Source organism: Poecilia reticulata, linkage group LG21 (assembly GCF_000633615.1).
Source record: "Poecilia reticulata strain Guanapo linkage group LG21, Guppy_female_1.0+MT, whole genome shotgun sequence".
NCBI lineage: Eukaryota > Metazoa > Chordata > Actinopteri > Cyprinodontiformes > Poeciliidae > Poecilia > Poecilia reticulata.
Genome location: NC_024351.1, coordinates 21,502,752 through 21,526,851, shown reverse-complemented (window position 1 = coordinate 21,526,851; position 24,100 = coordinate 21,502,752). Strand labels below are relative to the sequence as shown.

The 24,100-nt window shown below is 37.5% G+C and overlaps 2 protein-coding genes across 2 annotated transcripts; one reads left to right on the top strand and one right to left on the bottom strand.

Annotated features, from left to right (window-relative positions):
- Positions 1-1,415: 1,415 nt before the first annotated feature.
- On the top strand, positions 1,416-16,229 carry adgrf3b (adhesion G protein-coupled receptor F3b). Its single transcript, XM_008398126.2, has 18 exons — positions 1,416-1,601; positions 3,671-3,728; positions 3,895-3,907; positions 3,986-4,123; positions 5,286-5,438; positions 5,603-5,664; positions 5,747-5,805; positions 6,555-6,685; positions 7,624-7,857; positions 8,426-8,650; positions 8,725-8,862; positions 8,951-9,153; positions 9,407-9,595; positions 9,973-11,283; positions 13,096-13,137; positions 13,291-13,320; positions 13,411-13,493; positions 15,635-16,229. Exons 2-17 carry the CDS (start codon positions 3,678-3,680, stop codon positions 13,486-13,488), a joined length of 3,057 nt encoding a protein of 1,018 aa, XP_008396348.1. The 5' UTR covers positions 1,416-1,601; positions 3,671-3,677; the 3' UTR covers positions 13,489-13,493; positions 15,635-16,229.
- mep1a.2 (meprin A, alpha (PABA peptide hydrolase), tandem duplicate 2) lies at positions 16,104-23,951 on the bottom strand. The gene is made up of 14 exons (XM_008398128.2): positions 23,251-23,951; positions 23,128-23,152; positions 22,993-23,046; positions 22,864-22,901; positions 22,710-22,785; positions 22,515-22,632; positions 22,181-22,356; positions 20,143-20,364; positions 19,779-19,925; positions 19,451-19,666; positions 18,885-19,331; positions 18,452-18,625; positions 18,165-18,369; positions 16,104-16,707 (listed from the first exon to the last, which is right to left on the bottom strand). The coding sequence occupies exons 1-14, from the start codon at positions 23,443-23,445 to the stop codon at positions 16,545-16,547; spliced, it is 2,256 nt and encodes a 751-aa protein (XP_008396350.2). The 5' UTR covers positions 23,446-23,951; the 3' UTR covers positions 16,104-16,544.
- Positions 23,952-24,100: the final 149 nt, after the last annotated feature.

Genomic DNA, 24,100 nt, shown 5'->3' with positions numbered 1-24,100 from the left:
TGAAATATAAAAGAAATATACATTTTACATTCTCCTATGTATGGAAATGTATGGCCCATCTTGTATAAAATATTGATAAAAGAAGGTGTTACATCCTAAAAATACCAAAATGTAATTTTGTGGCCTATCTGCAAAACGTTTAGAGTGTAGAAAATTGAACACTGATATTGGAGTGTTTAACCATCCAGTGGTGTCAGAATCCCAACATGTTCCCAAAAACAAGTTCGTCTCCAATTATCTACTCCATTTATGAGTGCAGTGATGTTCTTCATATCCTACAGATAACAGACCAATGAGTATAATTTATTTTTTTTTACAATTAAAAACACATTTTGATTTCATTATTGTCCACTGGAAAAATCTACACAGAAAAAAAAACAATACTTAAACATGAAATTTATTTTAAACATTGATATCTGATGTTTAAAGTTTTTCTTTTTAAGTAGTGGCATTTATAAATGCATTTATAAAGACATCTATTCTGTTCAGAGTCAATTTGACCCACAACATTACAGGAGGGTTAATCAAAGCATGCTAATGTGTTCGAATGGAACAGTCAAAGTTCAGACATGAATCATCACAGATGGTTTCCATCATGATCTGGTCCATATTCAGCTGCTTCCTTGTTACAGACACATGGGACCTTTTTTACACAGTATTGCTTAGAATGACAGGCTGTGTTTCATTAACCATAAAATTGCACAAATTGAAATTACAAAAACAACAACTGCTTAATGGAAAAACAAGCAATTTCTGATTGGCTGACAGATGATGAGCACCATGTCTGAATTAAGAATATTTGTCATTTATTGCCACGATTTTYAATGACTTATTATGTGAACAAACTCTTTTGTGTGTGATTTCAATTTAATTTCTTATTTAATGAAAACAGAGCTATTACAAAATCCTGTTTTTTAAATGTTAGCAGAATACAGACAAAGATTTGCTGAACATAAACTGAACAGCTTATGTTCAGTTTTTGTTCACGTTGCAAAAATAATTCCCAAATTTTTCCCCAACTTCACAATTGCACAATGCTGAGTCATATACAACCTTAATTAAAAAATTAAAATTAAAAAACAACATTCAAATTTGTGTTTTGAGAAAATGGGTAACCTTTTCAGGAMATGTTAAAATGTATGAAAATATGCCTGTATGTTTTTTTCTCTCTCTTCTTTTGATAACAAAGTACCATGAGGTCATCTTAAGGAACAAACCTCAGAATAACCCCAAGACGAGTGACCGCTCCTGAAGGAGACGGCTTGATTTGGTAGACAAATGTCCATGGAAAACCTGGAGCAGCAGGACCCTGCTGCTCAGGGCTGGGTCCTGCCCTGAGCAGCCCGGCTGGCTTGGAGACGAACCATGGATGCAAATGAGCTGCAAACAGAAAGCTGCGTCAAAAGAGCATCCAACCCTCCACCCAAAAAAAGCACCACCCTGCTCAGCATAAGCCAGCGTTAGAGACGAATGTGCACACTTACTGGGATTCTGATTGCTGATCAGCTGCTGGTAGATATGGGACTACATCCTTACTTGGTTAGCTAAAGTCAGAACATTTCATACTTTGGTTTTCTGTGAGACATTTGGAGCAAACAAAGGTAAGAGTTGCTTTAGATTGATTTGAATGACTTCGTGGCATTTCTCAATTTTTTTTAAGAAATCTGAGTGAACATTCAATTTCTTATCCATAGCAAATCATTTTCATGCTTGATCACTTGTTCAAGTTGTTTAATGAACATTTCATTTGGTGTAATGAACTTTGACCTGTAGCAGCTAATGTCCTTTTTTTTTTTTTTTCAAATAACTGGGATAAAGCTGCTTCAAGATATCATATCATGTTCTGAGAGCATAGATTTATATGAATATGTTTTATTATTTTATAGAAGAAATAATTTACTGTACTTGTTTTGATGTCACACAAAAAAAAAAAACACTCCAACTTATGCCATAGGACAAATTTCAGAAACAATGAACCGCAGGAAGACATCAACCAGACAGGAAAATGTTGTGGGTTAAAGGACGTGCTGCGTTTACAGACGTTTTACTGTGCTGKTTTTTTACAGCTGCTTCTGCGGGCAGAGTTTTGCAGTTTCCTGTTTCAGAAGAGGAAAAATCCAAAAAAAACAAAACACCAGTTTACTGGTATCCATTGCTCAGATGCAAAGTAATGCAAACATGTTTGCTTAGGAAAATACTCGCCACACAACTTTCAATAGAAAAAAAAAACTGATGGCTGCTGATAAATTGTGGGGAAAAAAATAAAAATGGAGAAATAAGTTATACATAGCCAGCCACTGTTGAGAAATTTAACAAGAGCTGAAAGAAAATTGGTGGATGGTGCTGTTAAAAAAATCCTTTTAGGTTTTACCAGAATGTCTTCTCAAACCCTCAAACCAATAATTAACTTTGATTGGATCAAATCAGTTGTTTTAAAAGAAGCAGACAAATTGTTCACTTGAATAAAAACATCAAATGAAGGACTAATGAAATGACCAGATCACAGTTTTTCAAAATCCCCATAGAAATTGTCATGCATTCACATATTTTGTCATTATTATTTTTTATGAATATGATTTTTTTTTTCTCTTATCCCATTTAGGCACTGTATGATATTTTAATGGTGTCCCACAGGTTTCACGGAAATGAACACTGATATGTAAAATCTAAAATAAATCCATCTMTTGTCGCTAACTGCCTGTCCTTGCTGAGTTGTTATGAAGGCTGGAGTCATACATCTTGGACCGGTCACCAGGCTATTAGTATAAAATAAACAACTTGATGTCATATATAAAATTTATAAAAATTATTGGATTTACATAGAATATTTCCTCCACAAGTGGACAAATGTAAAACTGTATGTTTTAGTTTTTGACACCAGGAAAACAAATACAAGAAGCTGCAGAAAAGGTTTTTTATTTATAATTCATTTATTTTTATTTTATTTATTTTTCCATTTAGATTTAAACAAATCAAATAGAGGTGTTAAGATTAAGTTTGTAGAAACAAAACATAATGTGCAAAACGGAGTCCAGTGTGGTCCTCTAGGTATGTGTAGTGCATGGTTAAGTAGTAGTTTTCAGTTAAATCCAATTTTGAATAGTAATCTATGGTACAACACAATGTCAAAAGGACCCAGATGGTGTAACTTTGTTGAAAAAAACTAAACTAAACTAAACAAACAAAAAAACTTTATATTGTTTTTACGATAGTAGAAATGTTTTTGTTTTTAAAAAAATCTACGTCTTAGAATTCTTTCAAACCCTTGAAACCCTTGAAAACACAATGGAAAAACAGGAAGTGGGCGTTCTGCTACTTGCTAGGGGGTTTAATAAGATCCGGTTTTACCGGTTCCCTGGGTGGCTGGTGTGGAGGAAAAGTACCGCACATGACTTCCACTCAAGTCCCTGTCTGAATTTGCAAAACCCCCACAGACAGCTGCCATTACCATAGAAACTGAAAGTGATGGGAATGTTCTAAACACTCAATATTGCAACATTTCTGGTACATTTTGTCATAATATTTAAGTGAACATCAAGCACTCTATATAATTTTGCCTACGTTTTACTATTTGGACAAACGACAGGGTTTGACAGAACAGGAAGCATATCCATTTGAAATCATCCCAATTTCTGCAGTTTTTTCACTCATGTTTTTTTCCCCCCATCAGAGGAACAATGTGGACCAAACAGTTTCTTTTGGTGGTTGGAGCTCTGTGCATGTATCAGGTAGAAATCCTTCCTTCCTTAATGGGATATCCTTGTTGTGACTGTGTTGCCTTTATTACACTTCATTTTCTTATTTAAAAAAAACTAAAAAGTGATGATTCAGCAAGAGAACAGTACAAAAATACATTTGACATAAACTAAACTTTTCTCCTCCTTGCCATTGCAGGTTGTTGCAGGAGGTGAGAAAGTTACCTGAAAGATCGTAGAGACGGCAATTTTTTGTGCTTGTCAACTCACATTTCTCCTCTGCTGTAAAGAAATCTATGTTGCGGAGATCATGGTGGAGAGCAACGTCACACTGACCTCACAAAGCATCCTGGCGAGTTGGAGCTCATCCGTGGACCTCACTGTGAATGGGACTGTCGTGAAGATCAACAGCAGTGAACTGGTGGCAGGTAGTTTTTCTCAACCATGCTCATTTACCACAATGTCGAGTCAAAGTCGGTCAGTTGACATTGTCACCGACTAAAGAGAACAGTAGTTTGCTACATGATGGTTTGCATCGACTGGTTTTCAGATCCGTCTCTATGTCATTTGTCTGCTTTTGCATACAGCATCATCACATTAGCTGCAACTGTAGCCAGTCCATGACAGCGTAGGAAGCATTAAGGGAATTCCAAACAGGAGGGTTTTCATTTTGATTTAAGCACATGTGTCAAACTCAAGGCACATGGGCCAAATCCAGCCCGCCATAGCTTTTTATGTGGCCCTCTAGATTCTAGACTAAACACTAAGTGTACTTAAATATTATCCTATCAATCAAATTAATGCAGTTTTTATCTGTTTGCCGACAAATTATATCAATCAGTCCCTCCTGGTTCTTGAGAATTATTGTGGAAATTCACACAAAATCAACAAATCCACACCCTGTTTAGTGCTAATAATTTGGAGTTTATTGCAGATTTTTCTCAAAAATAGTAAAAATCTTTCTTACCTGTACTAACCAGCTGCCTCAGCCTTAGTTGATGCCAGATGATATAGTACATGATCTACACAGCGAGTAATAAAAAGTTGCATTTACTGCCATAAACAATCGCAAATATTTCTAAATTAGTATCATAAACACTTTGATTTTTATTGCAAAAAATGACAAAAAAGAATCACAAAATCCTGGAGGGACTGAAAAGACATTCAATAATGTTATTTAATTGTAAGAATTCATTGTTTTTTTTAGCAGTTTGTGAGCAGGTTTTATCAATACATTCGGCACAACCGGCCCTTTCAGAGCCTTTGTGATTTTGATTTGGCCCAAAATGAAAATGAGTCTGACACCCCTGATTTAAAGAAACTGTGTTTTGGCTTTTTCTTTTCACTTTATTCTTTGCTTTTTGAGTCTTTGAATATTTCAATTTTACCAGTATTTGTTTTGGACTGGGAGTACTATCTCAAGTTGTTGTTTTTGTTTTTTTTAATTGAATTGTACTTTTGTAAACATGTGAACAATGCAGGACTTCATCAAATCACTAAAAATATTTCTCAAATGATTTTATGATGTGCTCTAAGTTAATGTTCTCGTACCTTTGGTGACAGAAATCTATATTCCGTGTCACTCTCTAGAATGCCTGGTTGTTGGAGAAGAATACAGCTGCAACTGCTCTACAGGCTACGCTTGGAGTAACGAGGTCTGCTACAATTATGGCTGCTGTACTGAAGCCACATGTCTGAAAAATGTGTCCCAGGCTACATCCATCTGTGTTGAGAAACTCAACGGTAAGGGCCCATTAAAGTCCTCCTGACAGTTTTTGAAAATTGGCCAGCTGCAAGGAGGTCTAAAAGATTTGAATCATGCTACGTTTTGCATATGCTTTGATTTTGCATCAAAACGTTTTTTTCTCATTACAAAATTCATCTTCATTTTTGTAATTTGTTGGAAGTTATCATCAATGGATCTGTACAGCTGACTTCAGGGTCCTGGGCTTCAGCACAAACCACGATGGTATGTGTTGCTCTTGTCTCAGAAGAGGTTTATTCTACATTCAGCTAAGTGTTAAAACTACTCTCTTCTCTCTCTGTTTAAGCTTGAAACTGGGCTGAGGATGTTGAATGGAGTGGGAGCCGTGAATATCACTGGGCCGAGGTTTGGACTCTGCAAATATCACCTAGATGTTTTCGTTTTGCTGACAAATACAACACAACCGATATTAGGAGATTTTTTTTTCAAGAGTGACTGTACACAGAATCTACTACACACTTTCATGTGGAAAAGTGAAAGTGTGTAGTAGACACACTTTCAGACTCAGATTTGCAGAACTGTCTTTCCACATCTATGATTAACTCCAAAATTCAGAAGCTTAACTAATTGCAGATAATTTCACCGTGCTTACGTTTAAATATAGAATTTTGCAACAACAACAAAAAACACAGACAGACCAAAGAGAAAGGAACCAAGGATGGGAAGAAAAACAGAAAGAAGGAATAATGGCAGGGAGGGAAAGGAATGGTTTAAGGAAGGGAATACAGATATGAATAAGAAAAGACAAAAAGGACAGCGAGCAGAAGGAAGGAAGGAAGGAAGGAAGGAAGGAAGGAAGGAAGGAAGGAAGGAAGGAAGGAAGGAAGGAAGGAAGGANGAAGGAAGGAAGGAAGGAAGGAAGGAAGGAAGGAAGGAAGGAAGGAAGGAAGGAAGGAAGGAAGGAAGGAAGGAAGGAAGGAAGGAAGGAAGGAAATATACTGACTATGTGCTTTGTAAGCACATAGTCAGTATAATTATTTACTGACTATAATTATTTTATTTGCCAGAAATTGTCGGTTCTCTGCCAAAAAACAAACTGTTTCCATTGACAGATATGTTTATTTTATCCATTGTGTTTTCCAAATCCTCTGCAGATTGTTAGAGACGGCCTTTGCTGACTTTCAGATGGATGTCTATGTCAGATTAGACATTCCTAAGCTTCAACAGATTCTGAATGGTCTGACTGTCAACCTATCATCGGCTCCAATTTACGTCGACACTAAAAGTCAGTAACTCTCAGTTTTATTTTTGTATTTTATGATCTGTGTGATGTCACTTTCAGGCCTTGTACACACGTAGACAGGTCTTCATAAAAAAAATAATAATAATTTTCCCGCATCGGTTACAGGAAAATGTTTTCATCCACGTGAACCTGCATAAATCCAGCTCTTAGCATTATTTTGAACATGCCAMACCCATAGGGGACAGTGTAGCACAAAGCTAAAACCTGKGTCAGCCAATCAGATTGCTTCAAAACAACCACAACTTTCTTTTAGGAATTAACCATGGCACCAGGATGTTTGTTTGTGTACGAAGATTTGAAGGTTAAAAAACTTTTTTAAATAGAGTATAAAATATAAAGTTAACTAAACACAAGATAGTGTCAATTGGGAATCATGTCAAAGCAAATATGTAGACTTGCTTCGACAAATCCACATATTTGGACTTGTCAAAGTATGTGGACTTTGACTGCAAATCTCCATTTTCATATGTACACACACAAACATAAATAGAGTTTTTTCAATTCGCCATTTTTGTTGGAGTTTTTATAAATAACAGTTTTTAGTTTTGTCAAACAAACTGAGTTTCTGTGTGGATGAAAGGCCAAAGCGAGTGAAAATGTTTTCCCAGATATCTGGCTATGTGTGGACTAGGCCAAATTGTGAAAATGATTTCTATTATGTGTAGTTATTTTGAAAGTGCACCGGATCAGTTCCTCACATCTCAACTGAGTAACTATATGTTTGTTATTATTTTCTTAAAGCTTTCTRTGATGTTCATTTGCAGTGGTACTTTTAGCATAACGTTGTTTTTTGATTACTCAGACAAAACGCTGCCCTTCCATGCATAGCACAGGCACTTTTTGGGGGTTGTAAACCAAAGAATGGAATTACTCCTGGACTTCTAATCTGACTGATCTTTCTGTCTTCTGCTATGATATAGAAATGGTAAAGATCTCTGTCAAACCCAACGATACAGCGGCGTATGAGACCGACATTGATCTTACCTGCTCAATGGAGGAAGCCACAGGCAGCGCTGGGTGGAACCTAAGTAGACCATTTGAGCGGTTTTCGATCAATAAAGGCTTTCAAACCCAAATTACCACGGACTGTGTAGATGAAAAATACAAATCTTGTGTGAAACTTCTTGTAACAAAAGTAACAGGTGTATGGACAGGCAAGTATACCAACCTTATCTGGATTATCTTAATGTTTAACTGAAACCAGCTTTGATAAGATGAGACTAGACTAAACTCAGTGTGTATTGTATGTAATTACTATGTAATCAAGGTTTCTAAAGGGAAAATAAATGTAATAATGAAAAAATGCTTCAGAATCCCAGACAGGTGGTTCACACGGGATGATGCAGTCTGGGCCTGCAGTATTCTTTCAGTTCAGTCTCTTCTGCTGCCTGTTCACCTGATTTGTAGAGACATACAGGCATTGAAAGGTGACAAAACGGGGAAACAGCATCTCTTAATGTAGTTAAAGAAAAACATTTGGAAACAAAAAAGTCTATGGCCAAGATTGATGAAATATTTAGAAACCTTACTGAATCCAATTCAGTATAACCTCAAAATATCCCCATGGTGCAGTTTTGTTTTTTTTTACTTTACCAGTTAGATTACAAAAGCATTAATTTATGTGTAAGTGTGACTCAAACCAAAATTTCTCAAGCTATGTCTGAGCAGTCATTTGAAAGAGAAAAGGTAAGACCTTGAAATGTATCTGTGTTTTCCCATTAGGTACATATGAGTGTGGATTTACTACTGGAACAATCAGACACACTGCCAGCATTCCCATAAGAGTAGTTCTCCTGCCGGATGTAATTACCATGAAGTTTATCCCTATGATTGTAGACTGTTCTGGCAACAGTCCTTTTGTAAATATCACAGCAACTATCCCAAAGTCTGAAGAGGAATACAGATACWTTTGGAGCTACAAAGATGAAATTTATTCAGAGACAAAAGGTAAGAAAATTCTACAGTTTTTTGTACATTTACTATTCTTAAACTTAAATCAACTTCCTGACATCTTTGTGTAGCAGATAAAAGTCAAACAAATTTCTATTTSAACCSTTCGCTGGATTGTGGATATGAAAAGCCCCAACGTGTGCAAATCACTTTTAAAAACAACAAAAACCAGGAAAAGACTGCAGCTGTGGAAATCCCTGTGTTTCGTGGTATTGAATCCATTCAACTTGACACAGTTGACACAATACTTCTAACTTGCCTTTACATTGACWTACATTAATCCTTTTTTTTCTCAAGAAACTGCAAAATTCTGCAAAGAAGAGAGTATCAACAATGAGCGTTGGCCAAAAACTCCGGCTGACGTGACATTGATTAATCAGACTTGTCCACCAGGCAGGGTTGGGTTCAAGTCACGTATATGTGATAAGGATGGAATATGGCAAGACGTTTTCTCCAAATGCATCAGTGAGGAGCTGAGCAAAGTTACAGACGCAGCTAACGTGAGTTTGGATTTACCCACACATAATGTCACACTTATCTAGCCACTGAGAARACATGATTTAATGCATATGCTTTTCATTAGACTTTCAAAATATCAACCAACCATGTTAGCAAATTGCAAGGCTTGAATATATTAAGCAGTAACGCCTTCCTTTATCTTTTCACCACTGAGGACGCAGAAGGAAAATTATAATTTCTGCAGGATTTATATACTAATATTTGCTTGTCCATTGCTGTTGATGTTTTTTCTAGAAATTTCTGAGTGGACTTGGAGCCACACAGGAAGTGGCTATGGACATATTTGAAGGAGTCAAGAATAGCTCTAGTTTAAGTTCCGATGGCTCTGGTGATGACGTTGCTGATATTGGTGCTTCCATTGGCATTATAGGAGTGATGGCCAATGCTTCAACCAACATTGTCTTGAATGAGGATGTGTTTCCTGTAAGATCATTTACTGTTGWTATTCYGTTTCAGTGTAAAACAACACTAATACACTACTTTAAGTATTTTTCTCTGTTCATAAATGCTTTTATACCTACACTATTTTTGAGATGTGATGATATAGTGATGATATAAAGTAGGTAATATCTACAACTAAATGTCATTTGGACAATACTCACTTTAAAGAGTTCATCAGCAGTCGTGGGATACATTGTCTTGCTAGCCACATGGATAAAAAATTTCATTAATTCAAACTTAGTCATACAATCAGAAATATAATAGTTAATTTCAGCTACCATTCTTATGCTACTCTCAAACTGATAATGTACTAACCTGATTACCACATAACGTGCATGTGTTTTCCTAATATCTTATAGGATTTAGTTGATGCAGCCAGCAATATGGTCAACTCAAACTGGAGTGGGGTAAATGACACAGTTCGTCACGGCATGTCTGCAAACTACCTTTCCAGTGTGGAGACTTTGGTGAAGAACATCAATATCAACACCAGTGAGGGTTTCAACAGTACAAACCTGGAGCTCAGATTCTGCTCCAGTGATGACTGCAGCATTAATGTTTTTGGCATTGATGTGAATTTGAACAAGACCAATGGAACAATGAAAACCATGGGTGTGAAGAATCTGATGGAAAAACTGAAAAACGACAATTTCCCAGGCAGAAATCGCAGCAGCATATTGCTGTCAGCCACCCTCGTAGATAACAAGGATTCAAATATTACGATTAAAATGTTATTCCCTGACGAGCAACCAACCGCCACAGAACGTCTCTGTGTCTTCTGGGACACAAATAAAACAGACTGGTCCAGCGAAGGCTGTATTGCCAACGTCACCGACGACAACCAAACACTCTGTGAATGCAACCACCTCACTTCTTTCTCCGTCCTCATGTCCAAAAGCGCCAATGTGTCTTCTCCGGAACTTGACATAATCACGTACATTGGACTGGGTGTGTCTATTTTCTCCCTGCTGATCTTCCTTTTCGTCGAATCCCTGGTGTGGTCGGCCGTGACAAAGACGAACCTGTCGCATTTCCGTCACACAGCCGTGGTGAACATTGCTGTGTTCCGCCTGCTTGCAGACTGCAGCTTCTTGGCTTCAGCTGACCCCAAAAAGCTCTCCGACACCTGGTGCTTCACTTTCACCGTCTGCAAGCACCTGTTTTACCTGACGATGTTCTGCTGGATGCTTTGTCTGAGTGTGATGCTCGTCCACCAACTCATCTTTGTTTTCAGCCCAGTCAGGAAAAGAGTCTTCATGTACCTCTCCAGCATTGTAGGCTATGTTGTACCAATTGCACTAGTGGGAACCAGCTATGTGTATTACAAATACAAAGAGCAGGACTACTATGATAGAGATAAATGTTGGTTAACATATGTCCGGCTATTGGAGGGCTCCATTCACGCATTTCTTCTTCCTGTGGGTACCATTATTTTGTCAAATCTCTTCTCCATGGTGGTTGTCATTGTCACCTTGGTGAAGACCTCTGTACCAGACAGCAGCAAATCAGATGACAAGGACACAGCCAAGAGCATTCTCAAAGTGATCGTCTTTCTAGCTCCCGTCTTTGGAGTAACGTGGATCATCGGCTTTGCTTTACTCATGCTTGACGATGACAACCCCTTGTTTCAGGTTGCCAACTACGCCTTCGTCATCCTCAATTCTTTCCAGGTAATTTACTATGCAACTCTCAAGTCCTTTTTACATCATCGTGTCACTCCGTGATATTCACACACTTTGTTCACCTTGCGATCAACAAAGAATGAGGGGTAGAGCGGTTGAAAGCAACACATAAATAATGTATCACACACAGGTTCGGATCTACTGGGGTGGCAGTGGCAGAAAGATGATGTGAAATGGTCTTCAGTTTTCGTTATTATCCCAAACTTAATAAAAGTTACCTAAAAACTAAAATTAGCCAAGTCAAACATAAACTTGTCAGTAGTATACATACAGCCATATTGAYACATATAAACAGTATGCATTTGGAGCCATTTGGAAAATGTTCTATGTTAGCCTCTTTCCATTGTAAGACCAGGTTAGCTATGGTTTGGGTCATGTTCTGAACACAAATGTGTTTCCAGGGTTCAGCCATGTTGCATACAGTAAATCTGGCTGAGGTAGTGAAGAACAACAGTTGAACAGACCAGGATGATCTTAACAGGAAGATGCAGGAACATCAGTACAGTGACATAACCAGGGACTGAAAGACACGCCTACTATAAACCCAACATGGAGGTGTGGGAGGCTGAAATTTGCAGCTGTCCACACAGACAAGTCAAATATGTTCAAGGGAAACATTGTCTAGATTAGAAAAGCTCCATATTAGAACCTTAACAGTTGTTTTCAAAAGCCATTGAAGATGTATGTTGTATCATTGACTCATCCCAAATAAAGAATGTTTTCAATGAATAGCTAAAGAGCCAAGTAAACATGACATTCATACTGATGAAGTCAGAACTGTACATATCTTCTGTAATCTGATGGTAAATAAGCAAATCAGCAAACGGTGAGCCACTATATTAACAAAGAGTCCAAAATAGCATTTCGGAAACAGCTTTTGCATTGAATATAAGGTACGTGCGCACCTGCTCGTAAAAGTGCAAATATCCCTGTTAAAATTTCATCTTTTTTCCGGAATGAGTTTCAAACTTATTCAGGCACAATTCAAATGAAGCAAAATGTTGCACACCCTTAAGCCAGGGCTGTGCTTTGCTCGAACACTTTTATTCAGTTTTCTTAAAWTCTCACCCACCGTCATTTGGATATTTCCAAATAGAATATAATATCATCTAAAGAGTGGATCAGAAATGTCCTCACTCTCTAATAGTTTTGAGAACTTTTCTAAGGTAGACTAATATTACAAAGAATACAKAATGCAGATAGTCATTACAAGCCCCCAAAAGTGATGATAGAAATTTAGTTAAAAGGTCTTCCAACTAAGCTTCCACTAAGACGTTTCCATGGAAGCACCCAGGTTGTCAACCCCCTATTTGATTGATTTTTTTAAATTTCAGTTGAATTGTACAGGATACAAACACCACTAAGGGTGAAAAGGTTGAAAAACTGTTTTRCAATTTCACCTTTAGCGACAAAAGGTGAGATGACTGAAACTCAGTTTAGAGATGACTGTCTAAACAACATAGACAAAATGTAAGGGACAGCTAATTTTGTAATTACAAATCATTTTTAACAGCTTGACACTCATTAAGAATGAGGCAGATTTCATGGTCGGATGACAGGGAAGCCTGAAACCACAAAAGACAACAAAAAAACATTTGTAGTCTACTCAACACCCCTTTCAACATTTTACATTAATAATGTAAAATTTGCATTGTCTGAAGGTAGAAGATAGTGAGCACTTCATGTACACAGTAGAATCTATGGGCTAAGTGATAAAGAAGAAAGAAAAAATACAAGATTAGTTTTAAAGGAGGTGGCACTGAATAGAAATCTTGTAAAATATGCTCTTGTCTCTTTCAGGGTCTTTTCATTCTGCTAACAGGTTGTGTGGGAGAGCAAAAGGTAGGTTTGTCTTTTAGACACTTTGAAAACATAAAGGTGMAATGGGACCAAAAAATAAAACCAGTGACTCTGAAGTGATTATATGTTAAGYTTTATCATGTCCCCTGTATGGGAAGATGATTTTTACCATCATTCTGTCTGTGTTATCCCCAGGTGAGGCAGGAAGTGGTTAGAATCATAATGGTAAGTAGTCAATCAGCTGGAATACTTTGAATCATGATATGATGGAAACACCCAGAAGAAATCACTTTGTTTTTTGGGGTCTTTCCTCAGGCAAAAACTGGACAAGACACTGATAGTACCAAGAAACTGACTAATAGTTCAAATACACACTACACAAAAGACAAATAATGAAGGTAAGATCTTCTATACATGGTCTATTATTGACTTTTGATTTGAGATTAAAAACTAATGAAARCCTTAGGAGAATGGTATAAGTTATAAAAGTGTTTAATGTGTTGATAAATCAGCCAGTTTCATATGCTGATCCATATGGTGATTCAGTTTAACCCTGTTCCAAAGTTGTGAGTCTTTAAATGGTAACACAACCATCATGTTTAGTCTCTGCTGTACAGTTTTTGGGGGAAGTGCTATGATGTGGAACTATATGACGTGATCTCCAACATCATGGCCSCCACATCTGTTGATGTACTAAGATTCCTAATAAACAGGTTTTACAAGAACAGTATGTTTAGGTACTTCAGGTCAGTTTACCCACTAAATATTAACCCCAATCATACTTACATATTACTTCATACTTTCAAACCTGTTGTACACATTATTTGTCTTGTTGTTTTCCAATATAGTAATAAAGACCAATACATATTTAAATGCTTACATCTCATGTTAAATCAGCTGTACATTTCTATCTTGGTTTGTRATCAAACCAAAATTACTTACGTTACTAGCAAGAAGTCAATTTATCTCATATRGTCACATTTTAATACATTTAAATTATTATAATGTTGCTTTATYTTTATATTATCACTTTTTCTTCTCTGATTTTGTTTTTGGACTAGCAACTATGGCCTAAAACTGAGACTAATTAATACTCATGGGACGCTGCAGGAAATTCTTAATGGAGACCAGAGACTGAACGATTATAGTTTGGATTGAAAAATCAGTTTTATCAGACATGATTCTTTTATTGCAGAATTTTCTCTATTCTGCAATAGAGAAAATGTAAATCTTAATCTGGACATAATCTGTTAAATGGATCATCATATCTACTGTCTCGTTCCTGGAGAGACACATTCAACAGTTGTTTTTGGTAAACAACAACTACCTGAAGCTGTCATTTAGCTGTTTGATAATTTAAACCAAATTAATATTCCTAAATAATTCCAACTAGTAAAAACTATAACGTCAGCTGTCTGGAAGTTTTTCCTGTAGTGAATACCACAAACAGCTTTTGTTTTTAAGGAAACTGTTTGAGAAAAATACTAGCAATGAGAGTTAGCATGTGTGTTGGTAAAGTATACAGCCTACTGCAGGCTATCAGAGCAGATAAGAGCTGAACTACTTGTCAAGCTACTAAGACTGTGGAAATATCAGAATGACAAGAAATAATATTTTATTACTTTAACTAAAATTGTTGAATTTTCCTGTTTAACTTCATAAATGTCCTTCAACACCTACACCGGTTTAAAAATTTGTACTCATTAATTGGGCTCATTAATTATAGCTAACACTATTTTGAAATGTAACTTCAAAACTTCGTGTTACAGTTAAAACTTGCATTTAGCCTTCAAAACATTAATACTTCCCACCAAATTATGCTTCAGTGTACATAAAAAACATTGTAAAAGCAGGACTGGTTTGTGAGATAGAAGCCAAGGTAAACTTTGGCTTCTAGTTAAACATTTTATTAACCATGACATTTAATAAAAATTAGATTGAATAAAACTCTGACATTCAGTATTTTGCAACCTTACACAGACACCCTAGACGACAGGCTTATATATTTTTTTATAACATCACATCCAGTTTTTCTAGAGAACTTGATTTGCATTGGTCAGTCTGCTCAGCATGTACCATATTATAAGACTGTATTATGTGGCTCATGGGGGTGATCTTTGGTTAAGAAAATAAAGTGGCACAGTAAACACCAGAGCGATGCAAACTACAGCACTGCTGACTCGCTTGTCTGGTTGGACCAACTGGCAGGAGGAGGGACAGTGCTGGAATGTCTAGCAACTGGGCGCTTAATCAAGTTTAAAGACACGGTGGTCCACAACTTTTCCTTAGGTTACCCTGGTACCATCTCTTTTGTATTTGTTATAAATGAGCTAATAACTTTATGTTTTTGCTAGCTATCCAGTCTGATCGTGATAACACAATCACACATGCTAGTGTTTTTCGTCTTTAAGAGTAGCCAAAAAAATCTACTTGGCTTTACAGATCACCATCTAATTAAAGAAGTCAGTCGGCAACACTAACATTTTGAACTTCTAAAGTTTATTCTCTGGTCTAAAATGATGCTATTTGTGTGCCACAGACAGTGGAAACAGAAAGCAGCTCTGGTGACTGCAGCGCCCCCCTGTGATCCAGGAGAGAACACTTCTTGAAGTTTGCAATGTGGTAGATTTTGATCTGTAGACTCTTCCAAATGTGTAGCTGGTTGCTCTAAGAACATAATCAAAAACCAGTCAAGTAGAAGACGAATGATGATTAACAGTGAGTTGGTGATATTTACAAAATGATGCATATATACTGTAGAAGTACATTCCATATGTGTTACTGACCAATGAGACAAGCAACACATTTAAATAACCAATATTTTCTTTAGGTTTAGGGTCAGTGTGGAGCTTTTATTTATTATAATTTTAATGAAATAATGCAAATAGTGAAAAGTGACTGTTTAACTGTAAACTGTATGCTTCTCAGTACAAATAGCAACTTCATGCTAATTTTTGCATTCTGTTCCAAACCAATGTATATAGAACAAAGTACAATTTTATCACGTCTGATTGTGATCGGTTTATTTAAAAAAAAAGTTAACATAGTTTGATGAACTACAAGCTGTAAACAATACTTGTATATTTCTGTATGTATTAGAAGTTATAGTGAAATAAAGATGTTTAGCAACTCAAGCACCGTTGTACATTTTTATTCGCTGAATCTGTTACCATGGCAACATGTGCTACTAAAACAATATTATTAAATTAATTTAGTTGATTAAAGCCTGGACTGCAACAGAAATTATTCCCCTTTTTTAACCTGTTGCACACCAAATGAGTGTGTTGAAAATACTTCTGCTAAATTATCTATTTGTATCATTATTCTCAGTGTTTTCCGTCTCTACTAAGAATGGACGAGTACATTTTTTTAAAATAAAACATTTCCATATTCCATATTCCATCACTGGTCCAAGCACAAGAATGTAAGGGATCTTGTGCTAAACAAGATTAAAACGGGTTGGTGTGAGACCTCCTGATGACAGCGAAGATGGCCAGCGTTAGAACCACAGTTCCTGCCGCACCGCCGATGAGAGCACCCAGGATGCCTCTGTCTATTTTCACCTCCTCACACCTCGGGCCAGAGTAGAAGGTGGCCTGGGTTGTTGCACACCTGGGAAGAGAGACAAGATGTTTCCGTTTATATGTTAATGTTTTTTCCTCTTCTCGTTTTCCACCTTGAACTGCCGTCATTAAGGGTGTTTTCACACCTGATAGCCTGGTCATTTGTTATATTCTCAGTGGGTGTGGTTCAAGCGCTGCTGTCGAATGAACCAAATCYTTTGAAAAACTTGCTCACCTCTCGCCTCTGGTGTCGCTGTACCAATAACTACTTAAATGACTCAAAAATCCCTGAAGAGTACACAAACACAACTTTCTAAACAAAAACGGAGTGGTATCAGATTTTAGCGGTTGTCTTTTGTCATTGGTAAAACATCACCAGCCATTTCCCACGCTAGACTCAAGGGTTTGTTTTGGTTGTATTTACCCAGAATGCCTTGCTTTCTGGGTAAATACTAAGGGGGTTGGACAGAGACCGAGGTGGACCAGAGTTAACTTTTTTTGGTCCGCATCAGAGTTCAATTCAAACCTCCCCAAATGAATCAGACTTTGTAAACAAATGAACCAGAGTTTAATTAAACTGGACTAAACAGGACTAGTGTGAATGGAATGCAGCATAAATATGACTACACTGTGGACATTATATCAGTTTTGCATACCTGGTTGGTAAGAATAACAGACAAGTAGTTGTGGCAACAGAGACACAAAAATACCCTGAATTTGTTTAAAGTCAGCCTAGGCTCCTGCTACAAAATGATCATGTGGAAATAGATCAAGCTTATTTAGACATTCAGTTCTCAAAATCCACTGTCCTGTTTTTTTAGAGCCAATCCTGCTCTAACTCATCTAAATCAAATGAGAATTTCTAAGCATATTAAAGTGACATACAATTTTTTTAAAGGTTTTGTAGGCTCTAGTGGCCTTTATTTGAAAGTGGTCAGCCAGGAGAGTGGGTAAATGAGAGCAGGGGAAGACACACAGCAAATGTCACTAGGGCGGTACTCGAACCTGCGATGGCCATGTGGAGGACTAAGGTATCCATATGTGGGTTATGCCACCACAGCACCCATACAAATGTTTTAATATCATATGATGTCATAGATTTATTCATGTCAAATTTGAAAAAGTCATATAGGTACACACTGGTCCTGTGTTAGTCGATTGGTATCCAATCAAGAATTCTCTTTTTTCACTTTAATACTCACGAAGACAATTGTTTATATTGTATTGTATTGTATTGAGGCAAGAAATTTCCAGAAGTAAACAATAACATGCAACGTCTATGAAAATTCTCATGTAACAATTTCTTCCTTGTTACAGGATTTGCACTAAGACTGGATTTAGCCTATGGTGTATAAACAACGTCAACAATTCAGATTCTGATTAAAGTCAGATTTTACTTTTCATGCTTTTCGGTGGCCCTAATCCTCTTCTGTGGGTAACTGAGTGGGAACAAAATATGGCTGCATGAACATGGATGTCGTACCTATCCAACATGAAAGCACAAACCTGCACAAGGCTTTGCCTGCATCCTCCACACACACGCCTCCGTTCAGGCAAAAGTTAGGGTGGCAGGGGTCGGCGGCGCGCGGTTCCCTGTGCTTTGGCGCTTCCTGTTTCCTTTCCACCTCATGACCTTCCTTCTCGTCTGGGAGGTCTCTGCCTTGTACGGAGCRCTCCACTGGTACTTCAGTCTTGATCAGGTGGGTCAAATCTGATGGAATGACATTCTGGTAAACATCTTAGACATGTCAGAAATATACACCTCAGAAAAAAAGTGCATTTTCCATCCTAACCATTGAAGTCAGCAGTTATGATGAGGTCATCATTCTTGAGGAAGCTCCTCCGCTGTAGTTGGTTGTGGGATATGAACGTGCTCCAGCCGTAATCCTGACCCCGGTAGCACCGGCAGCTCTCGTCCCAGACTGCACCAGACGTGGCGGTCGGCTTGTCCCAGCGGGTGTTATTGTCTAAGTGAAAAATTGTTAAGGAAAAAGAAATTCAGGTTAGACTTCTCAGAAAATCTTCATGCTTTATTAATGTTGGATGACAAATTCTTGAAGAAACAGAACAAAAGTGAAAGGTCAATAAGTGCGATTGCGATAACCAACTGCTAAAATTTAAGGGATATGGTTTTGAGAGTTGTGAAAGCACAGCTCATCAGATAAACAGACATGTTTGGAGAGTCATGAACCAGCAGTACATTGAACATTGCCAATCTCTACCTACCTGAGGTGAAGCTTCTTGTGGAAGACATCCTCAGTGTAACATCTGGGTCCTGATCCAACGCTACAATGGTGGCCTGCCTGTTTTCTGCTGGCCACTGCATCACTCCGTCATTTTCCCCACTGCAGAGATGCAACGTAGCGCCGATGTAATCCGGGTATTCGCTCTCTCTTCCATTCGGGTAGACACTGACCCCGAACGAATAGCCCTCCGCATTATAAACGCATTTGCTCCTTACAGGCGTGCCGACGGGAGTTGTGGCGAGAACGCCAGTGAAATTGCGGATTTGCCAGACAAGACTGGGACAGACGGTCTCAGTGAGAGTGATGTCATCGATTAAGATGGCGCCGGAGGAGCCAGCCGATCCTCTGATTCCTTGGAAGATGTAACGGAACTTTTTGGACATTTTAAGATTCACGTGAGCGATTTTCCAGGCATCATCGCCGTCGCCTAAGAAACAAACATAAACAAGTAGTTATTAATCCTTTGGTTACTTTTATTATTTATGTATTAATCCCAATACCTAGACCTTCCTAATTTAATGCAAGTTCATTTTTAAGTGAACACACCTGTGATGGTGTGGATCTTTCTGATGATGTTCACAGCTCCCGTCCCATCATCACTTCTGATCCAGATCACCAGATTGTCTCCGGCTGCTCCAGTCATCTTGTAGAAAAACTGGAGACACTGTTCACTTCTCTTTGGATAGAGGATGCGTGACTCCAACAGGGCACTGCTGCCCACTGCACCGGAAGAAGTGTCAAACTTCATAAAGTAGCCAGAATCTGAAAGAGATCACGCTTCAGTAAATGACCAATGTTTTTATATCACTTCAGTGTTTTTTTTTTTTTATTTTGGTTTAAGATTTTCTTTATGACTATGAAACCTCGGCAGTACCTCTACAACGTCCCTCCAGAGTATGATCCCCGTCGATTGGGCTGCTCAGCGTCTGGACCCAGTCTGTGCTGTCGTCCTCATTCTGGATCATTCCACAGATGTTTATGAGCTCAAAAGAGCACTGATCCAACAGAGTATGTGTCTCAGCTGAAACATGTTTGATATCAAACAAAATCTTAACAAAGATGAAAATTCTCAACATCCATATAAAAACTGAAGGTCACCACAGTTAACCGTAACCTTGGAGAACTGGTGCTTTCTTTTAAAAGACTTAGATCCTTTAAGATATTACCAAAAAAAAAAAACAACAACAACAAAGGCAAATCTGTAATGTGTGATAAAGTAATAAAGTAGAAATACCCACCACAGTCATACATGCGGTTGAGCCTGGTGATGTCTACTTCGCTGAAGTCCAGTCGTTGACCAATGACATCATTAAAGTACGGTATGGTGGTTGTAATTGTGGGGATGCTTTCATTCTTATTAAAGGACAGTGGTCTGTAGTGCATGATGGACTCATAATCGTACGGTGTGTTCAGATCTGTGATGAAGTCATCTTCATATTTGTTGAAATTGTGTCCCTTCCCTATAAGGACAAAGCTACATTATGACCGACATGAAAGTATGGTCAGGAGATAACTGTAGAAAATCTATCATAATACATAATACACATAATACACTATTTGTATATATGTAAGTGTAAGAGCCAAAAATGTCAGTTTGTAACATTGTTTATTATTGTATATGCTGTTTGCATATTTAGATATTTTGTTAATAAGATTACATTTCATTATGTTTTTTGTAGAAAAGCGCCACCTATTGGATGTAACTGGAATTGTGTGAAAGGTGCTGTGTCACTTTAGTTTTAAAAAAAAAAAGGAAGTTGAATATGGCGCATTCAACCAAGCTCTACACAGTTTTTGACCGTTACGTTACTTTTCACGTGGAATGCTGTGCAAGATTAAAGAATCATCTGTAACATCTATTCAAAGAAAATTAAAGTTCGTCAGACTTTACATGGATGCTGTAAGTACTTCTTTAAGTCACTGAAAGATGCACAAAGGCATATCGAGGGACAGAAACGCGTCAACTGAGAGCTAAGCTAATGAAGGTCAACGAAAGAAAACGAAAGCTTGTTAAACAATATAGTGGCTTACATTGAACGGAATAAGCAGCCACTACAGTAAGTAATATTTAATACATTTTTGAAAGCTATTAAAATATGGCACAAAATAAGTGCCTAATTTGTGACAATCACACGCACACAAAAACATTTTCGTTTTAGTTTTGCTACTCTGAAATATGCACCAATAGTATGGAAAAGTGTGTTGAAATCAACATTCCATCTTTAACTTCTTAAAAAAATAGCATTTGAGGTGATATATGCCAGCACAGATAAACTAGAGCTTTAAAATCAACCAAGAAATTCAAGTTTGCAGTTTGGAAACATTCAGGTTTTTCATTCAACTACAAATATGATGGACTAAGAAGCATGACCAGAACCAAAGTTTTACTTCAGCATTTTTCAACACTTATAAAGTACATAGCTGGAATAAATAACTGGGAACAGTATGGTCAAAACTAAATATTTGTGTACCAAAATAGATATTTATTTTCCACATTTAATTGTATTTAATTTACAAACTAAATATTTAGTAAGCAAACAAATTAGCTTGCTGATAAGCGGAAATGAAATATCAAAATAGAAGCTGGGGTTTTTTCGACTATAAACACCAATTGAAAGACTGAATTACTTCTGACGTCCCTCAAGTAGGGGTTTCTTTTAAAATATATAATCCATTCTTTTCTTCTCAACATGTCCAACATGTTAGCTAAAAACTGTTTTAACAGCTTACTCATGTATCTAGATGTCAAACCAGAATACTTCTGATTTATGTTTAATTTAGAGTTACTATCAAACGTACAAACAGCATAGAGTCATTTTCATATAAATTGTCCCTTACGACGGAATAAGCACAAATTCTTCAACTTTGATAGATGCCCATTTTGCTATATATTATTTTAAAGTTATATGAAAAGAATTGCCAAAGTCGAAAACATCTTACCTAACATAAAGTTAATCCAAGTCATGACAGCCGTTAGCACTTTATGGCATTAATCGTTTTTAAAAGGATCGAAAACGGCAGCCATCTTGAAAACTGACAGTCATCCTGAAATTCACGAGGCTAAAGGAAAATGTTAAAAATATTCTACGTAAGGGGTAAGCAAACTAATTTTTATGCTTGTTTCCACACGTCAAAGATTTTTACTGTAACACGCTGCCACAAAAGCAGCTTTACTGCAATAGTTCTCCCAGTCAGCTGTACTGAAATTCACCAACTGGTTTTCAAATGGCCAGTCCACGCTTGACTGAATGTGAAATTAAAACAACAGACACCCACCTTCTTCAATCTCATCCCACCAGATGTTGACGTAGTCATCTCGGTCTGAACGGGACTGCTCATGGTAGAAGCCCAGCGCGTGGAGAAGCTCGTGTTGCACTATAGCCTTGGTGTCACACCGGGCTCCAATGGACACGTTCTGGCCTGTCCCGTCGTCTCCAACGTAAGACCAGCAACTGCAGGGTTTACAGAGAAAGCAGTAAGTACACTTCTGTTTCTCTTTAGTTTTATTTAGCTATTGGGCAAATGAGCATCTTGGTATCTTTGTATTACTTAATGACTGGCCCATAAAAGTTAAGCAACAACCTAGCCAGCTACAAAGCTAGTCCCTCACCCAGAGAGCTTGACGAAGGAGATGTAGGTGGATTCTCCCTCATAGGGTTTAAAATCCACGCAGGATCTCAAGCGGTATTCCTCAAACGCTTGAAGAATTACACCCTTGGCGTTCAGATCTAAAGGAAAAAGGAATTTGTTTCCTTTTGTGTCTTATCAAATTATGACAATTTGTGCAACGTGTGCAAATGTGTACCTAAGGAATCAGTTAGGATGTAAGGTATGGGAAACTTCCATCTTCTTGTTTCATCAAGGATGGCGTTTCTTTTTGGCTACAGAACACCGTGCAAGAAAAATCAACATCTGACTTATCGACAAATGCTTTCTACACATCCTCTCCGCTCACTTACATTGATAGCAATGTCTCCCTCAAACAGATGTGTCAACCCTGAAACGTCGGCAATAAAATGACAGCTGTGTTAGTAGGTAGTGAAAGTTATTTAGACCTTATAAGTGCAGAGAAAATCAACACAGAATACCTCTGTTAATTTCAAGAATGTCATCTCCAAGTTCACCGGCATCTGCTTCATCATCTACAGGATAAAGCCAGTGTTACACCCCCCCAAAAAGTATCCAACAAATTGTCTGATTAATGTGGACGAGTAGACACCAACCGGTTATTGTCGGAGCAGCCTGCACCTAGCACACAACGAGAAGGTCTTCTCAATCCAAAATGCTCAGTCAAAACTTTACTTTCAACTTTGTATAGAAAAGTGAGATTCATTAACACGACTTACCTTTAAAATGACAAAAACACCGATCAGAACAGCAATTTTCTTCAATCTGGCTTCAGGCCCCATGTTGAACAGAAGCATGATTCTCTGACTGTTCCGCGTAAACATGTCAGTCAAGAAAGCAGCCGAGGAGGAACTTTGATCAGGGTTGTTATTTTTAATGAGTAACTTTTTTTGTGTCGCTTTTAAAGCTGACATGGCATGTGGAGGCGATAACAGCCATAAACTGTAAACTATGAGCCGAAGATGTGCAGACAGTGACAGTCACAGCGAGATGGAGCAATACGAAGATTTTTGTCAACTACAAAGCTGCTAGGGGTTTTGCTTTGAGCCGAATCCTATTTTTGTCTAATAAAACTTTGAACTAAAGCAGCAAGTTCTTGTCTGTACTTACATATTGTAATAAAAAAAACGTTAGGCCCCCCAAAAGAATGCCATGATTTAGATGTTATCTGTTACAAATGCAGACAGATGATGAGTGAGTAAATGTCTTTCATGTTTAGGAGTCCGCACTGCTAGGATGGGATTCAAGAGGGTGAATAGGTTGATTCAGAATATGACACAAAAAACCAAACAAGTAGGTTTTGTGGTTGGTGGGTTTGCTAAAACCCTATTCAAGTAACAATTTATTGTTCATTTGGGATATTTCTGTTCATTACAGACATGAAAGTTTATGTTGTTACTGTCATTCTGTGTGTCAAGATAACACTTATTTGGTAATCAAGTTGAGAATATGTAGACGGCACATTCTTATGTTAGGCCTTGAATAATAATAATAATAATAATAATAATAATAATAATAATAATAATAATAATAATAATGAAGCCCTAGGCGAAAATTCAACCTGTAAGA